Genomic DNA, 19,465 nt, shown 5'->3' with positions numbered 1-19,465 from the left:
CCAGTCTCATACCATGCACAGACCCCTGACTGTCAGGAAAAAGGGCCAATGTCATACCATGAACAAAGCCCTAAATGTCAGGACAAAGGGCCAATGCCATACCATGCACAGACCACTGAGGCCTATACTAAAGGGCCAATGTCATGCCATGTACAGAACCCTGAATGTCAGGTCAATAGATTAGGTCCATAACAAAGGCCATTGTCAACCAGAGTCCTTAGGTCCATAATAAAGGGCCAATGTCATACCATGCACAGAGCCCTTAGGGCCATAATAAAGGTCAATGTCATACCATACACAGGGCCTTAGGTCCATAACAAAGGCCATTGTCAACCAGAGTCCTTAGGGCCATAATAAAGGGGCCATGTCAAACCATGTACAGAACCCTGAAGGTCAGGACAAAGTGTGAATGTCATACCATGCACAGAGCCATTAGGTCCATAACAAAGGCCATTGTCAACCAGAGTCCTTAGGGCCATAATAAAGGGCCATGTCAAACCATGCACACTACAGAGCCCTTTGGATCATGGCAAAGGGCCAGTGTCAAACCGTGGGTCATGGGGTCACAGAAAAGGGCCAATATCAAATTATATGTGCTTGTTTAAACTGATACCTTTGTAACATTAAGCAATATTAATCAATCAAACTTCCTGGATAATATATGTCTTTTATGGGGAAAAAATGTGTCAGGTTCTACGTCATTACCTATTATTGACAAGGTCATAGCAAGGGGCCATAATTCAAATCACTTCAATGCTTCTTTTGATCATAGACTTTAAAAGCACCAAACACATTTTTGATGAAAGTGAATCCTTCAAGTGTGAATTCAGACTGTCAGATTCCCAGGTACACAAGATCAACAGACATAATAGGGTATACCTTCATGAACATAGTCTCGAGATCTTTCGGTTATATTTTTAAGAAAATTATTACTTTATTAATTAATAAAATTAATAATTTTCTTTAAAAAAACAACAACAAGAAGTCTGAAAATAATGATGATTAAATGTTTCATTAAAATACCAAAAGATGGGCATGGTAACACAGTGTACTCTTTCCAAACAAAGCATGGTGACCCCTGGGAACAGTTAATTTAGTTTGGCTGGTTTGTTGAGAGTTTCAGATAGTAGAGAGTTTACTGAGCTATTCATTGGCGGTATTACTAGGAAAGTATTAGTGAATGATTTTACCATTTCCCCACTAAATCTGTCACAGTTTTAATACTCTCCCCTACACACACCGGCCTTATAAGTCTACTTGATAAATGTCACTGGAGTTACCTAGACTGTCAATTTGTGTCGACAAGAATGGAAGCTGACTACAAACGGTGATGACCAGCCATTACCTCCTGTGTTTAAATCCTCGCTGTTGTCCATTGATACATATTTACTTACAACACAAGTAGGAAGCTCCTAGGAGAAAACATTCCAATAAAATAAAAGTCTTAATCCCAGGCAAGTCTCTTTATTTTCTCATAGTTTGCATTAGGACGTAGTAGCATCATGTTGTCATTGACAACACAGTGCCATCTAGTGGTGTGCAATCCTTTGGGTCTTACAGCAATGTGGAGTGGTGAGTTTTTTACAAGTTTCCATAGAAATATTTTGTTCATGTATGATTTAGTTAGTTTGATTGTAGTTTATTTAACAACATTGAGATACCACTTTTATTTATGTATACATGTATTTGTGATCACTATAATGAAATCGAAGGTATCAAGGAAAATTGTCTCATAGAAGATTGTATACCCATACTACAATTTTCAGGTCAAGAATCAAAATATTCTGCAAAGCGAATGGTTCAATAGAGAAACATGTTTCTGTTTTTATTTGCAAATCAGAAAAATTGTTCTTCTAGATTTCAAAAGAATATTCAATGACTAATTAATGAGTTATAATATAAAAACACATTAAGAAAGTCTGTTAAAACATACTTAGGGCTTGCAATAGACCCCTGAGGGTATGTTTCTAACCCCCAAAATGAGCTTTGATTCTTGGGTTTTAGGGGACAGGTCTATTTGATATATGTTTCGACTCTCAAAAATTCAGTCAAATTTATTCTTTTTTCTTACTTCTGAATTTGCAAAGTGTGACCTGAAAGCCATGATACTGTAGGATTTCCAATGTGTTGATGACACTGATGTGTTTACCGGGAGGGAAATGGTCACCATTATTTAACATTTATCTTTCATATTGAGACTGATTTAATTAAGTGACAGAGGAGATTGGGTGATCGGATGGTGCAGTGTATATATAGCACACTTGCCTTTCACCAAAGCGGCCAGGGTTTGATTCCCAAATCGGACGTGGAAAGATATGGGGTCACATGGGGTCAAATAACTTGTTTCATAAATGTTGTAAAATAAATAAAGTTTATATTATATTAGGAGATCATCTAACAGGTAGCTATACCTACTTTTCCTGTGTATGGAAAAATAGCATTTAAAAGCAAAAGTGAAAGGTACCAGGTATCTATTTTACCAGGCAAAAATTATCTCAGAATCCAAAAGTTTAGAACTTCAATATTTTGCATGTTGATGCACTGTTAAAAGTAGATGTAAAGTAGGGGATTGGTAGGTTTTGATGGTAGTTATAGTATTTGATGGATATACATGTACTTTGTGAGATATAAGATATAACTAGCTTTTTAAATGAAAGATGGCTGCCAGTGATGATCAGGTCAAGATAAATATCCATCATTTCTATGCCTTTCCATGTATTGGTAAAATTTTGTTGATTAATATAATGTATTGTGATAAATGATACTATAAGGATAATGAAATATTATTCAGACCCCACAATTCAAGATGGCCACCGTGGCTTCTGATTGGCTAAGTTTGGGTGATAGCTTAAACAATATTTGTTGGATGGCTATAACATATATTTACCGGTAATGCTTTATTGACAATATTCCAAAATCCAAGATGACAGCTATATGACTTCTTCTTCCCAATTCATTGTAGCCATCATGATTTTAAGTTTGTTTTCTTTAATGAGAGAGCATGTCAACTGCCTCCATTAGAATGGGTGTTTACACATGAGGTAATACACAATATATAACATGGGTGTTTACACACGAGGAAATACACAATATATGACATGGGTGTTTAGACACGAGGTAATACACAATATATACCATGGGTGTTTACACACGAGGTAAGACACAATATATAACATGGGTGTTTACACATGAGGTAATACACAATATATAACATGTGTGTTTACACACGAGGTAATACAGAATATATAACATGGGTGTTTACACATGAGGTAATACACAATATATAACATGTGTGTTTACACACGAGGTAATACACGATATATGACATGGGTGTTTACACACAAGGTAATGCACAATATATAACATGGGTGTTTACACACAAGGTAATGCACAATATATAACATGGGTGTTTAGAGGCGAGGTAATACACAATATATAACATGGGAGTTTACACACGAGGGAATACACAATATATGACATGGGTGTTTACACACGAGGTAATACACAATATATGACATGGGTGTTTACATACAAGATAATACACAATATATAACATGGGTGTTTACACACGAGGTAATACACAATATATGACATGGGTGTTTACACACGAGGTTTTATTGTTTTGGAAACCCGGTTTTAAGGGGCTAAACATTTGACTTCTTACAGAAATTATTTAATAAAGAATTGATTTGCACATCTAGCTCTGAAGAAGAAACAATTTGTTGTAAATAGAAATAAGAAAAAATCAAATTAAACAGGCCTGTTGGGCCTCTTGTTACTGATGTCAATAAAATAATAAAATCATTATGTGGACAGTTGTAAAATAATTATTCGAACATTTGTAAAATAATTATACAAATAGTTGTAAAATAATTATTCGAACATTTGTAAAATAATTATGCGAATTGTTGTAAAATAATCATGCGAATTGTCGTAAAATAATTATGCAAATATGTATTGTAAAATAAGTATGCAAATAGTTGTAAAATAATTATTTGAATAGTTGTAAAATCATTATGCTGACAATTGTAAAATAATTACAAGTAGTTGTAAAAGGTTCGTGCAGCTGTAGTATAATTAAAATTACGTGTAATTGAGCTACAAGCTGGAATATGCAGTGGCTGAAATAAGAAAACACACAACGCTTCTATCACTACACAGATTTGATCGATTTATTACCAGAGTATACGTCACTGTATAGATGAATTATTCATAAAACAAATATCACATAAGCAATTAGCGTAAGAGTTTCCCCACACAAAGCCCCTGTGTAAACATAAGCTAACAGCTGGCACAACGCCATACCTGAAGGTATGTTGAAGGGACATAATTTAGGGGAACATTCCTCCAGATTAACACTCCACTTCTACCCAATACACACCTGTAATTACAGTTACCTGTATTGACATCTCAAAGCACTTGTGGTTCATTAGCTTAATCATATACTAAGGTAAAATTTAAATAATAAATATTTTATTACCATAAAAAGTGAAATCTCGTTTTAACATAATTTATTTAAATTCATAGCTGTAGAAAATCATGAAAAGAAACGAATTCTGTCGTAAAAATAGAGAATTAATTTCAATATGTTTGCTGCATGTTTGAAGCTAAAGAGGTTCCCCCTAGCTTTGACCTGAACATACACCTACATTTGTGGTAAAAAAGATTTTGAGAGATATGGATCACTGTGGAGTCATGGTGTTCAAACCTAACAGTAATCATACTATACAATCATTTATTAATAATAAAACCTACTAACGTGCCTAGGTACTCAACACTTGTCTTATGCATTTTAAACATCTGATAAAAGGTCAGTCACCTGATTATAGGTAACAGATGTATAGTATAGTTACCCATACAAAGTCAGTATGCTGTACAGGTAACCCACACAGGGTTACAGCTATACTGTATATGTTACCCATACAAAGTTTGTATGTTGTACATGTAAGTTTACTGTACATGTTACCAACACAGGGTTACAGCTATACTGTACATGCTACCCACACAGGACTGTATCTATACTGTTATTGTTACCCACTCAGGGTTACAGCTATATTGTATATGCTACCCACACAGGGTTACAGCTACAATGTGCATGTTACCAACACAGGGTTACAGCTACACTGTATATGTTACCAACACAGGGTTACAGCTACACTGTATAAGTTACCCACACAGGGTTACAGCTACACTGTATAAGTTACCCACACAGGGTTACAGCTACACTGCATACGTAACCCACACAGGGTTACAGCTAAACTGAATGTAACCCACTCAGGGTTACAGCTATATTGTATATGCTACCCACACAGGGTTACAGCTACAATGTGCATGTTACCAACACAGGGTTACAGCTACACTGAGTATGTTACCCACACAGGGTTACAGCTACACTGTATAAGTTACCCACACAGGGTTAAAGCTAAACTGAATGTTACCCACACAGGCTTACAGCTATACTGAATATGTTACCCACACAGGGTTACAGCTACACTGTATACATAACCCACACAGGGTTACAGCTAAACTGAATGTAACCCACACAGGGTTACAGCTACACTGTATATGTTACCCACACAGGCTTACAGCCACACTGTACATGTTACCAACACAGGGTTACAGCTACACTGAGTATGTTACCCACACAGGACTGTATCTATACTGTTATTGTTACCCACTCAGGGTTACAGCTATATTGTATATGCTACCCACACAGGGTTACAGCTACAATGTGCATGTTACCAACACAGGGTTACAGCTACACTGAGTATGTTACCCACACAGGGTTACAGCTACACTGTATAAGTTACCCACACAGGGTTAAAGCTAAACTGAATGTTACCCACACAGGCTTACAGCTATACTGAATATGTTACCCACACAGGGTTACAGCTACACTGTATACATAACCCACACAGGGTTACAGCTAAACTGAATGTAACCCACACAGGGTTACAGCTACACTGTATATGTTACCCACACAGGCTTACAGCCACACTGTACATGTTACCAACACAGGGTTACAGCTACACTGAGTATGTTACCCACACAGGACTGTATCTATACTGTTATTGTTACCCACTCAGGGTTACAGCTATATTGTATATGCTACCCACACAGGGTTACAGCTACAATGTGCATGTTACCAACACAGGGTTACAGCTACACTGTATATGTTACCAACACAGGGTTACAGCTACACTGTATAAGTTACCCACACAGGGTTACAGCTACACTGTATAAGTTACCCACACAGGGTTACAGCTACACTGCATACGTAACCCACACAGGGTTACAGCTAAACTGAATGTAACCCACTCAGGGTTACAGCTATATTGTATATGCTACCCACACAGGGTTACAGCTACAATGTGCATGTTACCAACACAGGGTTACAGCTACACTGTATATGTTACCAACACAGGGTTACAGCTACACTGTATAAGTTACCCACACAGGGTTACAGCTACACTGTATAAGTTACCCACACAGGGTTACAGCTACACTGCATACGTAACCCACACAGGGTTACAGCTAAACTGAATGTAACCCACTCAGGGTTACAGCTATATTGTATATGCTACCCACACAGGGTTACAGCTACAATGTGCATGTTACCAACACAGGGTTACAGCTACACTGAGTATGTTACCCACACAGGGTTACAGCTACACTGTATAAGTTACCCACACAGGGTTAAAGCTAAACTGAATGTTACCCACACAGGCTTACAGCTATACTGAATATGTTACCCACACAGGGTTACAGCTACACTGTATACGTAACCCACACAGGGTTACAGCTAAACTGAATGTAACCCACACAGGGTTACAGCTACACTGTATATGTTACCCACACAGGCTTACAGCCACACTGTATATGTTACCAACACAGGGTTACAGCTACACTGAGTATGTTACCCACACAGGGTTACAGCAAAACTGTATATGTTACCCACACAGGCTTACATCCTTACTGTATATGTTACCAACACAGGGTTACAGCTACACTGAGTATGTTACCCACACAGGGTTACAGCTATACTGAATATGTTACCCACACAGGGTTACAGCTACACTGTATACGTAACCCACACAGGGTTACAGCTAAACTGAATGTAACCCACACAGGGTTACAGCTACACTGTATATGTTACCCACACAGGCTTACAGCCACACTGTATATGTAACTAACACAGGGTTACAGCTACACTGAGTATGTTACCCACACAGGGTTACAGCAAAACTGTATATGTTACCCACACAGGCTTACATCCTTACTGTATATGTTACCAACACAGGGTTACAGCTACACTGAGTATGTTACCCACACAGGGTTACAGCTATACTGAATATGTTACCCACACAGGGTTACAGCTACACTGTATACGTAACCCACACAGGGTCACAGCTAAACTGAATGTAACCCACACATGGTTACAGCTACACTGTATACGTTACCCACACAGGGTAACAGCTACACTGTATATGTTCCCAACACAGGGTTACAGCTACACTGAGTATGTTACCCACACAGGGTTACAGCTACACTGTATCAGTTACCCACACAGGGTTAAAGCTAAACTGAATGTTACCCACACAGGGTAACAGCTATACTGAGTATGTTACCCACACAGGGTTACAGCAAAACTGTATACGTTACCCACACAGGCTTACATCCTTACTGTATATGTTACCAACACAGGGTTACAGCTACACTGAGTATGTTACCCACACAGGGTTACAGCTATACTGAATATGTTACCCACACAGGGTTACAGCTACACTGTATACGTAACCCACACAGGGTCACAGCTAAACTGAATGTAACCCACACATGGTTACAGCTACACTGTATACGTTACCCACACAGGGTTACAGCTACACTGTATATGTTCCCAACACAGGGTTACAGCTACACTGAGTATGTTACCCACACAGGGTTACAGCTACACTGTATCAGTTACCCACACAGGGTTAAAGCTAAACTGAATGTTACCCACACAGGGTAACAGCTATACTGAATATGTTACCCACACAGGGTTACAGCAACACTGTATACGTTACCCACACAGGGTTACAGCTACACTGTAAATGTAACCCACACAGGGTTACAGCTAAACTGTATATGTTACACACACAGGGTTACAGCTACACTGTATACATTACCCACACATGGTTACAGCTACACTGTATAAGTTACCTACACAGGCTTACAGCTACACTGTAAATGTAACCCACACAGGCTTACAGCTACACTGTATACGTTACCCACACAGGCTTACAGCTACACTGGATACGTTACCCACACAGGGTTACAGCTACACTGTAAATGTAACCCACACAGGGTTACAGCTAAACTGTATACATTACCCACACAGGCTTACAGCTACACTGTATACATTACCCACACAGGCTTACAGCTACACTGTAAATGTAACCCACACAGGCTTACAGCTACACTGTATACGTTACCCACACAGGGTTACAGCTACACTGTATACGTTACCCACACAGGGTTACAGCTACACTGTAAATGTAACCCACACAGGGTTACAGCTAAACTGTATACATTACCCACACAGGCTTACAGCTACACTGTATACATTACCCACACAGGCTTACAGCTACACTGTAAATGTAACCCACACAGGCTTACAGCTACACTGTATATGTTACCCACACAGGGTTACAGCTACACTGTAAATGTAACCCACACAGGGTTACAGCTAAACTGTATACGTTACACACACAGGGTTACAGCTACACTGTATACATTACCCACACATGGTTACAGCTACACTGTATAAGTTACCTACACAGGCTTACAGCTACACTGTAAATGTAACCCACACAGGCTTACAGCTACACTGTATACGTTACCCACACAGGCTTACAGCTACACTGTATACGTTACCCACACAGGGTTACAGCTACACTGTAAATGTAACCCACACAGGGTTACAGCTAAACTGTATACATTACCCACACAGGCTTACAGCTACACTGTATACATTACCCACACAGGCTTACAGCTACACTGTAAATGTAACCCACACAGGCTTACAGCTACACTGTATACGTTACCCACACAGGGTTACAGCTACACTGTATACGTTACCCACACAGGGTTACAGCTACACTGTAAATGTAACCCACACAGGGTTACAGCTAAACTGTATATGTTACACACACAGGGTTACAGCTACACTGTATACATTACCCACACATGGTTACAGCTACACTGTATAAGTTACCTACACAGGCTTACAGCTACACTGTAAATGTAACCCACACAGGCTTACAGCTACACTGTATACGTTACCCACACAGGCTTACAGCTACACTGTATACGTTACCCACACAGGGTTACAGCTACACTGTAAATGTAACCCACACAGGGTTACAGCTAAACTGTATACGTTACACACACAGGGTTACAGCTACACTGTATACATTACCCACACATGGTTACAGCTACACTGTATAAGTTACCTACACAGGCTTACAGCTACACTGTAAATGTAACCCACACAGGCTTACAGCTACACTGTATACGTTACCCACACAGGCTTACAGCTACACTGTATACGTTACCCACACAGGGTTACAGCTACACTGTAAATGTAACCCACACAGGGTTACAGCTAAACTGTATACATTACCCACACAGGCTTACAGCTACACTGTATACATTACCCACACAGGCTTACAGCTACACTGTAAATGTAACCCACACAGGCTTACAGCTACACTGTATACGTTACCCACACAGGGTTACAGCTACACTGTATACGTTACCCACACAGGGTTACAGCTACACTGTAAATGTAACCCACACAGGGTTACAGCTAAACTGTATACATTACCCACACAGGCTTACAGCTACACTGTATACATTACCCACACAGGCTTACAGCTACACTGTAAATGTAACCCACACAGGCTTACAGCTACACTGTATACGTTACCCACACAGGGTTACAGCTACACTGTATACATTACCCACACAGGGTTACAGCTAAACTGTATATGTTACACATGTATTGCAGGAAGCTTTGAATGACCTAAGTTCAATCATCAATAGATAGGATATTTGTTTATAAAGCTTCAGGCCTCGAATAGGTCACTCTGAGTATCATCTGTGTATCATACATTCATATTTATTTGTTTGTTCTTCCACAATACATATTGAGGCAAACAAGCTATATATGTATACATTGTATACATACACTGGTGTATACCCTGATCATGACTATACAATACAGCAGTGGGGTAAGAAAGCAGGTTATGTATTTAATACCATGACACTCTTGATCCCACTTCTACAGCTTTATTATATGACCTGTCAAACTACATGAATCATATTCTCAAATATTAACAATAAATTTTTGCATAATTTTGAATTGAACATGATAGATTCTGTAAAATTTGAAAATAACCATATCAAAATTGAAAAAAAATTGAGAGAATAAACTTAATAATGTAACTAGTCATTGATGGTTAAGCTAACAAGTCTGCAGGAAAATGTATTTGTTAGATCTATATATGCAGGTATTATATACAAAATTGGAACATAGCGGACTATGACTTAAGTCAATTTCATGTGTGGATTTAAAAACCGTGCTGTGTACAAGTGCCGCTGATCTACTGACACTAGCTGTCATGGAATATTATCCGAAATTATACAGGTTAAATATACAACAGCAGAAATATCCGTGAAATATGGTGGTATACTGTGTAATATTACCGCCTGTTAGAGCGTCCTTTGTGAGTGTGGGGACCAAAGAAAAGTGTAATTATTCTGAGATTGGTTCATGATTACACAAACAAATTTAAAGATTGCGGATTTATATGGGTTTAATTCAAAACCAGGTAAGTCTAAGTTTGGATTTAATTTTCTCACGGAATATGTATACATGTAAGGTACAAACAGTTTGAGAGAATAATGAAAGCTATCAGCCTTGTGTGGGTTGATACGCATCCGGAATAAGCTACTGGTAAATGTAGAGACCTTTATGGGGGGATGTGCTTCTATTACAAGTTTAATCCTCCATTACAGGCTAACTGTATAAACATTGTATGGGTTAATATGCCTCCTTAACAAACTAATATATAGACCTGTCGTTGGTTATATAGACCTGACCTGTCGTTGGTTATATAGACCTGTCGTTAGTTATATAGACCTGTCGTTGGTTATATAGACCTGTCGTTGGTTATATAGACCTGTCGTAAGTTATTTAGACCTGTCGTTGGTTATAAAGACCTTTCGTTGGTTGTAAAGACCTTTCATTGGTTATATAGACCAGTCGTTGGTTATATGGACCTGTCGTTGATTATATAGACCTGTCGTTGGTTATATGCCTGTAACAAACTAACTGCGCTGGTTATTGTGCCTCCATTACAAGGTACCTGAATGAGATAACATGCCTCTGCTAAAAGTTAGTTGTAACAGAAGAAAGAGAAAGGCAGCAGCCAGACCGAGGTTAGAACTCGGGACCTTCCAAACTCTAGATGGACGCTCTATCCAAATGAGCTACCTGGTCGCTGACGATCGACACAGCTTGTTCGGCTACGTAATCATAACTGTATGGATTGATTTGTGTATGTCACAAGCTGAGAATTGATTATTTTGTCAACTGTTTATACGAAGGTTCCTCCACACATGTTGTAAATTAAAGGTCACAAGTGGATTCCAAGATCTCCTACTCTTTGTTGGAGAAGTTAACCCTTTCACCCCTATGTAACTTTAGTAGACTCTACCATGCATTGATCTGGATGAGTCCATTTTGGTCTACAGTGGTGAAAGGGTTAAGGTAGATCACACAAACAAACAGGACGCAAGTGACACCTACAGTCACGCCAACCTTCAACAGACTTTTTTGACAAATTGATTATCAATGTCTGTCATTACCCTGTTTGCTCCTCAACAAAAACAAGACAAAAGCACGCTTAATTAAAAGACAAAATAGAAAGTAATTATCACCTTGTGTGGCAGCAGAACTTTAACTAAACCTACCTATATATTTGGACATAATTTGACACTCTAATTTTCAATTATCTGTCTAATAATTACTTTAACTACCGGTATAGGTGATTTAGAGATGCTATTATCATAATTATACAAAATTTGATATAGAGCCCTACCTGTCTTAAACAAGCACTCTGAGATGCTTTACAATACGGATACATACAATTCATACAATCAGTTATTGTTATCAAAATAATATGAGGACCTTGCAGGAGCTGCCATATCAGTTGCTATCTAATGGTCATTAGCCACCTGGCTAATACCTCCACATGGGGATGTCTGTGTGGGTTGGAAGTGTGTAGTATATGATCTGGTTTGTGGTAGGGCTGTGATATAACAGCTTCCTCCTCACTCACACTTATAATACATCCTCACTCCAATGATACAGCAAAGACACTTTACCACCCACCCCAGACCATATATACTCTACCGAGGTTAAGAAAAATAATTATAATAATTCGAGGTTCTTATATACCGCTTTATCACAAGGGAGAGAACTCTGGCCTTATGCATGGAAAAGCTTAGTGTTATCAAATCAGCCGATTTACCATTCCCTACTTATCACATATACCAGGTATATATGTATTTCTTTACTTCTATGTCCATATAACTATTTAGGTAATATGCATACAACCAAAATTTGTTTGTTTCGATCCAGTGCCATTACTGGATCATACTGTCGTTGTCTATTGTTAGACCTATTTATGTTATTTGAGATGTCGGTGTCACAATAACACAATTATCTGTACCTTATGTGAATGAAGGGAGTGGTGAAAATTTTGCCAAAATAACTTGTATCCAAATATATATTGCTGATTCTCATTTCACTCTATTTTCAGGAGAGCACCTTACACAGGGGCCATGTAGGGATTAATCAAGATCTCTGCTTCAAGGCACTGTTGACCGCAACATCATTGTAACATTTTCTCGTAACCTAGTGCCATCCACCCTGAACAAATGACCACTAGTATGTCAAGACGTGTTTTTAACTTGGCCCCCCCTGCCATTTCGCAGACCCACAAAGACATCGTTGATACAAAGATGAAAGACCTTCGTCGGCCGCGTAAGATACGTTTCTACGTCAACGGTGACGGTTACTTCAAGGGGAAGAAGTTAAATATTACACCTCACCGCTACAGCACATTCAACGACCTTCTAAACGACCTCACAGGAAAATTGCCTTCTTCCGTCAATTTACCTTATGGTGTGCGACAGATCTACACGCCCTCTGGTGGCCGGCGTGTGACAGAGATAGAGGGGCTAGCGGATGGTCAGATCTATGTTTTAGCTGGATTTGAAGCATTCAAGCCACAAGTGCGCTATGGCCAGCAAGTCCTGGAACCATGGTCAATGGGTAGGTATAATTCTTTAGTGTAACTAGGAGCAGCTAGGCGTATCACTGCCTCACTAGTCAACTGTCTCACTAGTCAACTGTCTCACTAGCCTGTCTCTGACCTATTTCACTGACCTGTCTCACTGACCAGCTGTAACATTGACCTGTCTCACTGACCAGCTGTCTCACTGACCAGCTGTCTCACTGACCTACTGTCTCACTGACCTACTGTCTTACTGACCAGCTGTAACATTGACCAACTGTAACATTGACCTACTGTCTCACTGACCAGCTGTAACATTAACCTGTCTCACTGACCAGCTGTCTCACTGACCAGCTGTCTCACTGACCTACTGTCTCACTGACCTACTGTCTTACTGACCAGCTGTAACCTTGACCAACTGTAACATTGACCTACTGTCTTACTGACCAGCTGTAACATTGACCTACTGTCTCACTGACCAGCTGTCTCACTGACCTACTGTAACATTGACCATCTGTCTCACTGACCTACTGTCTTACTGACCTGTCTTACTAACCAGCTATAACATTGATCAACTGTAACATTGACCAACTGTCTCACTGACCTACAGTCTCACTGACCAGCTGTAACATTGACCAGCTGTAACATTGACCAACTGTAACATTGACCAACTGTCTCACTGACCTACTGTCTTACTGACCAGCTGTCTCACTGACCTACTGTCTTACTGACCTGTCTTACTAACCAGCTGTCTCATTGACCTACTGTCTCACTGACCAGCTGTCTCACTGACCTACTGTCTTACTGACCAGCTGTCTCATTAATGATAATAATAATAATAAAAGTAATAAACTTTATTTAACGAGGATGACATGTTTAGCCAAAGGCTAATCTACCACATGGTCCTCATTGTTAGTAAAACATATAAGTGGTTAGTACAAAATCATAATTACAAATATCACAAATACATAAATATTGCAACATAAAATCGTTATACAATTTAAATGTTTAGTTTAAGCTATAAGGGTATCATAGAAAGTTTTGAAATTAGGTAAAAGTTTATTATCTAAGATACAATATTGCTTTATACAAGTTAAAAAATTATCACAGAATGCACAAATTAATTGTGCAAATTTGCCGGTACGTCAACTAAAATGGCACAATGTCTTAAGTACATATATGCTAATATAGTAAAAAAATAAAAAAATCCCAGGATATACAATAATAAAGCATACTTTAAAAGTCAATGGGTTTCTTTTAAAAGAATGAATTAAGAATTCCAGAAGTATTGGATAAGTTGTTTTCTAAAAGAAGTAAAATTAGTAATGTCTACTCATTGACCCACTGTGTCACTGACCGGCTGTCTCACTGACAAACTGTCTCACTGACCTACATGTACTGTCTGACTGACCTGTCTTACTAACCAGCTGTCTCACTGACCCACTGTCTCACTGACCTACTGTCTCATTGACCTACTGTCTCACTGACCAGCTGTAACATTGACCAGCTGTAACATTGACCAGCTGTCTCACTGACCTACATGTACTGTCTGACTGACCTGTCTTACTAACCAGCTGTCTCACTGACCTACATGTACTGTCTGACTGACCTGTCCTACTAATCAGCTGTCTCACTGACCTACTGTCTCACTGACCTACTGTCTCATTGACCTACTGTCTCACTGACCAGCTGTAACATTGACCAGCTGTAACATTGACCAACTGTAACTGTCTTACTGACCTGTCTTAATAACCAGCTGTCTCACTGACCAACTGTCTCACTTACCAACTGTGTCACTGACCTAATGTCTCACTGACCAGCTGTTACATTGACCTGTCTCACTGACCTACCGTCTCACTGACCAGCTGTAACATTGACCTGTCTCACTGATCTACTGTCTGACTGACCAGCTGTCTCACTGACCAGCTGTAACATTGACCTGTTTCACTGACCAGCTGTCTCACTGACCTACTATCTCATGAATGACCAGCGTTCTGACTGACTGACCATCTATCACAATGACCAATTGCATCACTGGTCAGCTGTTATAATGACCACCTGAATAAACAATATATAACTTTGATTTATTTTACAACATTTAAGAAACAAGTTTTATGTTAATCACTCTTGTTTGACAAGATGGTAGTGTGCAGGGCATCTTAATATGATAAGAAACTGGTATACACAGAAAACCCACATGGTTGGGCAGGTGTAGAACCCCATACCTTTTCATGATATCTGGTAGTCGAACCCTAGCTGTCTTTTTGAAAGAGGAAGGTGCTATCCACTGTGCTACAAAATATTGTTCTGTAGTCCAATGTAGCCTACTGTAACGTACATGTAGGCCTAGAACACCTTGGTGTTTATCATTAAACTTAAAGGAAAAACAGGATTTAATGTTCTAATACAAATTCTATTCAGGTATTGAAATTGACTCTTGTGTTGTGGTGTCAAGAAGAAGTTGCCGGAAAACAATATCAAAAATAATTTTGTCTGCAGAATAGAAAAATTATAAACAAAAAGGTTTTGCTGTTTTAGAGAATTACTGAAAAGAGATACTTATCCTTTATAAAGACATATTGAATATGTAATTCCCCTTCTTATGGTTCTATATATAAAAGTTACTGTCATTCACTTTGAGGTCGAGCACTTAAGATTATAACTGTTTGATATGATATGGTAAATTGGTGAACCGGGGTCCAATAACACTAGATGATTAGGTACAATGGAGAGTGGTAGACACAGGATTATTGGTATTTATATAGAAATGTGATCAATGTGAAGTTTGTGTTACCTATGCAGGTGCCTATACAATGTTGGGTAAAAATATACACAACACAGCTGACTAGACAGACTTACAGGTGACCTGCAGTAATAAAGTAACATATGCCTGTACTGACAATTTATATAGTAACATATGTATGTACTGATAATTTATATAGTAACATATGTCTGTACTGACAATTTATATAGTGACATATCTGTTTACTGACAATTTATATAGTGACATACATATGTACTGACAATTTATATAGTAACATATGTCTGTACTGACAATCTATATAGGGACATATGTCTGTACTGACAATTTATATAGAGACATATGTCTGTACTGACAATTTATATAGTAACATATGTCTGTACTGACAATTTATGAAGTAACATATTTATGTACTGACAATTTAAATAGTAACATATTTATGTACTGACAATTTATATAGTGACATGTCTGTACTGACAATTTATATAGTAACATATGTCTGTACTTACAATTTATATAGTAACATATGTCTGTATTGACAATTTATGTAGTAACATATTTATGTACTGACAATTGATATAGTAACATATTTATGTACTGACAATTTAATTAGTAACATATTTATGTACTGACAATTTAATTAGTAACATATTTATGTACTGACAATTGATATAGTAACATATTTATGTACTGACAATTTAAATAGTAAGATATTTATGTACTGACAATTTATAAAGTGGCATATCTGTTTACTGACAATTCATATAGCGACATATGTCTGTACTGACAATTTATATAGTGTCATATGTCTGTACTGACAATTTATATAGTGACATATGTATGTACTGACAATTTATATAGTAACATATTTATGTACTGACAATTTATAAAGTGACATATCTGTTTACTGACAATTCATATAGTGACATATGTCTGTACTGACAATTTATATAGTGACATATGTCTGTACTGACAATTTATAAAGTGACATATGTCTGTACTGACAATTTATATAGTGACATATGTCTGTACTGACAATTTATATAGTGACATATGTCTGTACTGACAATTTATATAGTGACATATGTCTGTACTGACAATTTATAAAGTGACATATGTCTACTGACAATTTATATAGTGACATATGTATGTACTGACAATTTATTAGTGACATATGTATGTACTGACAATTTATAAAGTGACATATGTATGTACTGACAATTTATATAGTGACATATGTATGTACTGACAATTTATAAAGTGACATATGTATGTACTGACAATTTATGTAGTAACATATGTATGTACTGACAATTTATATAGTAACATATGTCTACTGACAATTTATATAGTGACATATGTCTGTACTGACAATTTATATAGTGACATATGTCTGTACTGACAATTTATATAGTGACATATGTCTGTACTGACAATTTATATAGTGACATATGTCTGTACTGACAATTTATATAGTGACATATGTCTGTACTGACAATTTATATAGTGACATATGTCTGTACTGACAATTTATATAGTGACATATGTCTGTACTGACAATTTATATAGTGACATATGTCTGTACTGACAATTTATATAGTGACATATGTCTGTACTGACAATTTATATAGTGACATATGTCTGTACTGACAATTTATATAGTGACATATGTCTGTACTGACAATTTATATAGTGACATATGTCTGTACTGACAATTTATATAGTGACATATGTCTGTACTGACAATTTATATAGTGACATATGTATGTACTGACAATTTATATAGTGACATATGTATGTACTGACAATTTATATAGTGACATATGTATGTACTGACAATTTATATAGTAACATATGTATGTACTGACAATTTATATAGACACACATCGGTATGATGATAATGTATATAGATACATATCTGTGTACTGACAAACATATCTGTATACTGACAATTTATATAGATACATATATGTGTACTGACAAACATATCTGTATACTGTCAATTTATATAGACACATATCTGTATACTGACAAACATATCTGTATACGTATGTACTGACAATTTATATAGACACACATCGGTACGATGATAATGTATATAGATACATATCTGTGTACTGACAAACACATCTGTATACTGACAATTTATATAGTCACATATCTGTGTACTTACAAACATATCTGTATACTGACAATAGATGTAGACAGTCACATCTGTATACTAACAATTTATATAGACACACATCTGTATGATGATAATGTATATAGATACATATCTGTGTACTGACAAACACATCTGTATACTGACAATTTATATAGTCACATATCTGTGTACTGACAAATATATCTGTATACTGACAATTTATGTATTTATATAGTAACATATGTCTGTACTGACAATTTATATAGTAACATATGTCTACTGACAATTTATATAGTGACATATGTATGTACTGACAATTTATATAGACACATATCTGTGTACTGACAAACATATCTGTGTACTGACAATTTATATAGACACACATCGGTATGATGATAATTTATATAGTCACATATCTGTGTACTGACAAACATATCTGTATACTGACAATTTATGTAGACACATATCTGTGTACTGACAAACATATCTGTATACTGACAATTTATATAGATACAAATCTGAATACTGACAAACATATCTGTATACTGACAATAGATGTAGACAGTCACATCTGTATACTAACAATTTATATAGACACACATCTGTATACTGACAATTTATATAGTCACTTATCTGGTAGTATTTTAATGGTCGATTTGTAAGTAGTTACATACTTATTTTGATTTCTGAACCCCTTACAAAGTAAGATGGTAGGTAATGCATGAAGCAGTCACATTGTGTGTTTGTTTATAGGTGCTATGTTTGTGGGTGCTATTAACCCTTTCACCCCTATGTAACTTTAGTAGACTCTACCATACATTGATATGGATGAGTCCATTGTGGTCTACAGTGGTGAAAGGGTTAACAATTCTGTATGTGTTTTCAAAGACATATATACACCATCACTAGACAGTGTGTTGTGTAATGCTTACATGTCCCCGCTCTTAAGGTCAAGGTGATGGCATGGGGTCAAAGGTTAAAACATTGCAAGGCTCAAGTCCAGATCACATTAACAGACACAGTGTGGTGTACTTCGAATAGTTGGAAGATCTAGGGAAATGTAGTATAGATAGTCTTATAATTTTAATGGCAGATCGAGACTGATATCTGGAAGATAATATTTCTTTTAGACTTTAAATCTAGAAAACAACACGTCGCTTTGTTAAGGTACATACATATACTGTACCATTACCTACATAATGACAATGATTTTTG

At 37.3% G+C, this 19,465-nt stretch overlaps 1 protein-coding gene across 3 annotated transcripts in view; it reads left to right on the top strand.

Moving 5' to 3' along the window:
- LOC110449649 (serine/threonine-protein kinase DCLK2-like) overlaps window positions 1-19,465 on the top strand; it is a 48,808-nt gene that overhangs the window by 4,055 nt on the left and 25,288 nt on the right. For all 3 annotated transcript variants that reach the window (XM_021496642.1, XM_021496641.1, XM_021496640.1), the window contains exon 2: window positions 12,870-13,384. In XM_021496642.1, coding sequence (XP_021352317.1) covers window positions 12,988-13,384 — 397 coding nt within the window. In that variant the 5' untranslated portion in view covers window positions 12,870-12,987. The remainder of the gene's footprint in view (window positions 1-12,869; window positions 13,385-19,465) is intronic.

This window comes from Mizuhopecten yessoensis, unplaced genomic scaffold (genome assembly GCF_002113885.1).
Source record: "Mizuhopecten yessoensis strain PY_sf001 unplaced genomic scaffold, ASM211388v2 scaffold4743, whole genome shotgun sequence".
In the NCBI taxonomy this organism is placed as follows: Eukaryota; Metazoa; Mollusca; class Bivalvia; order Pectinida; family Pectinidae; genus Mizuhopecten; species Mizuhopecten yessoensis.
This window is presented reverse-complemented; position numbering and strand designations above follow the sequence as displayed.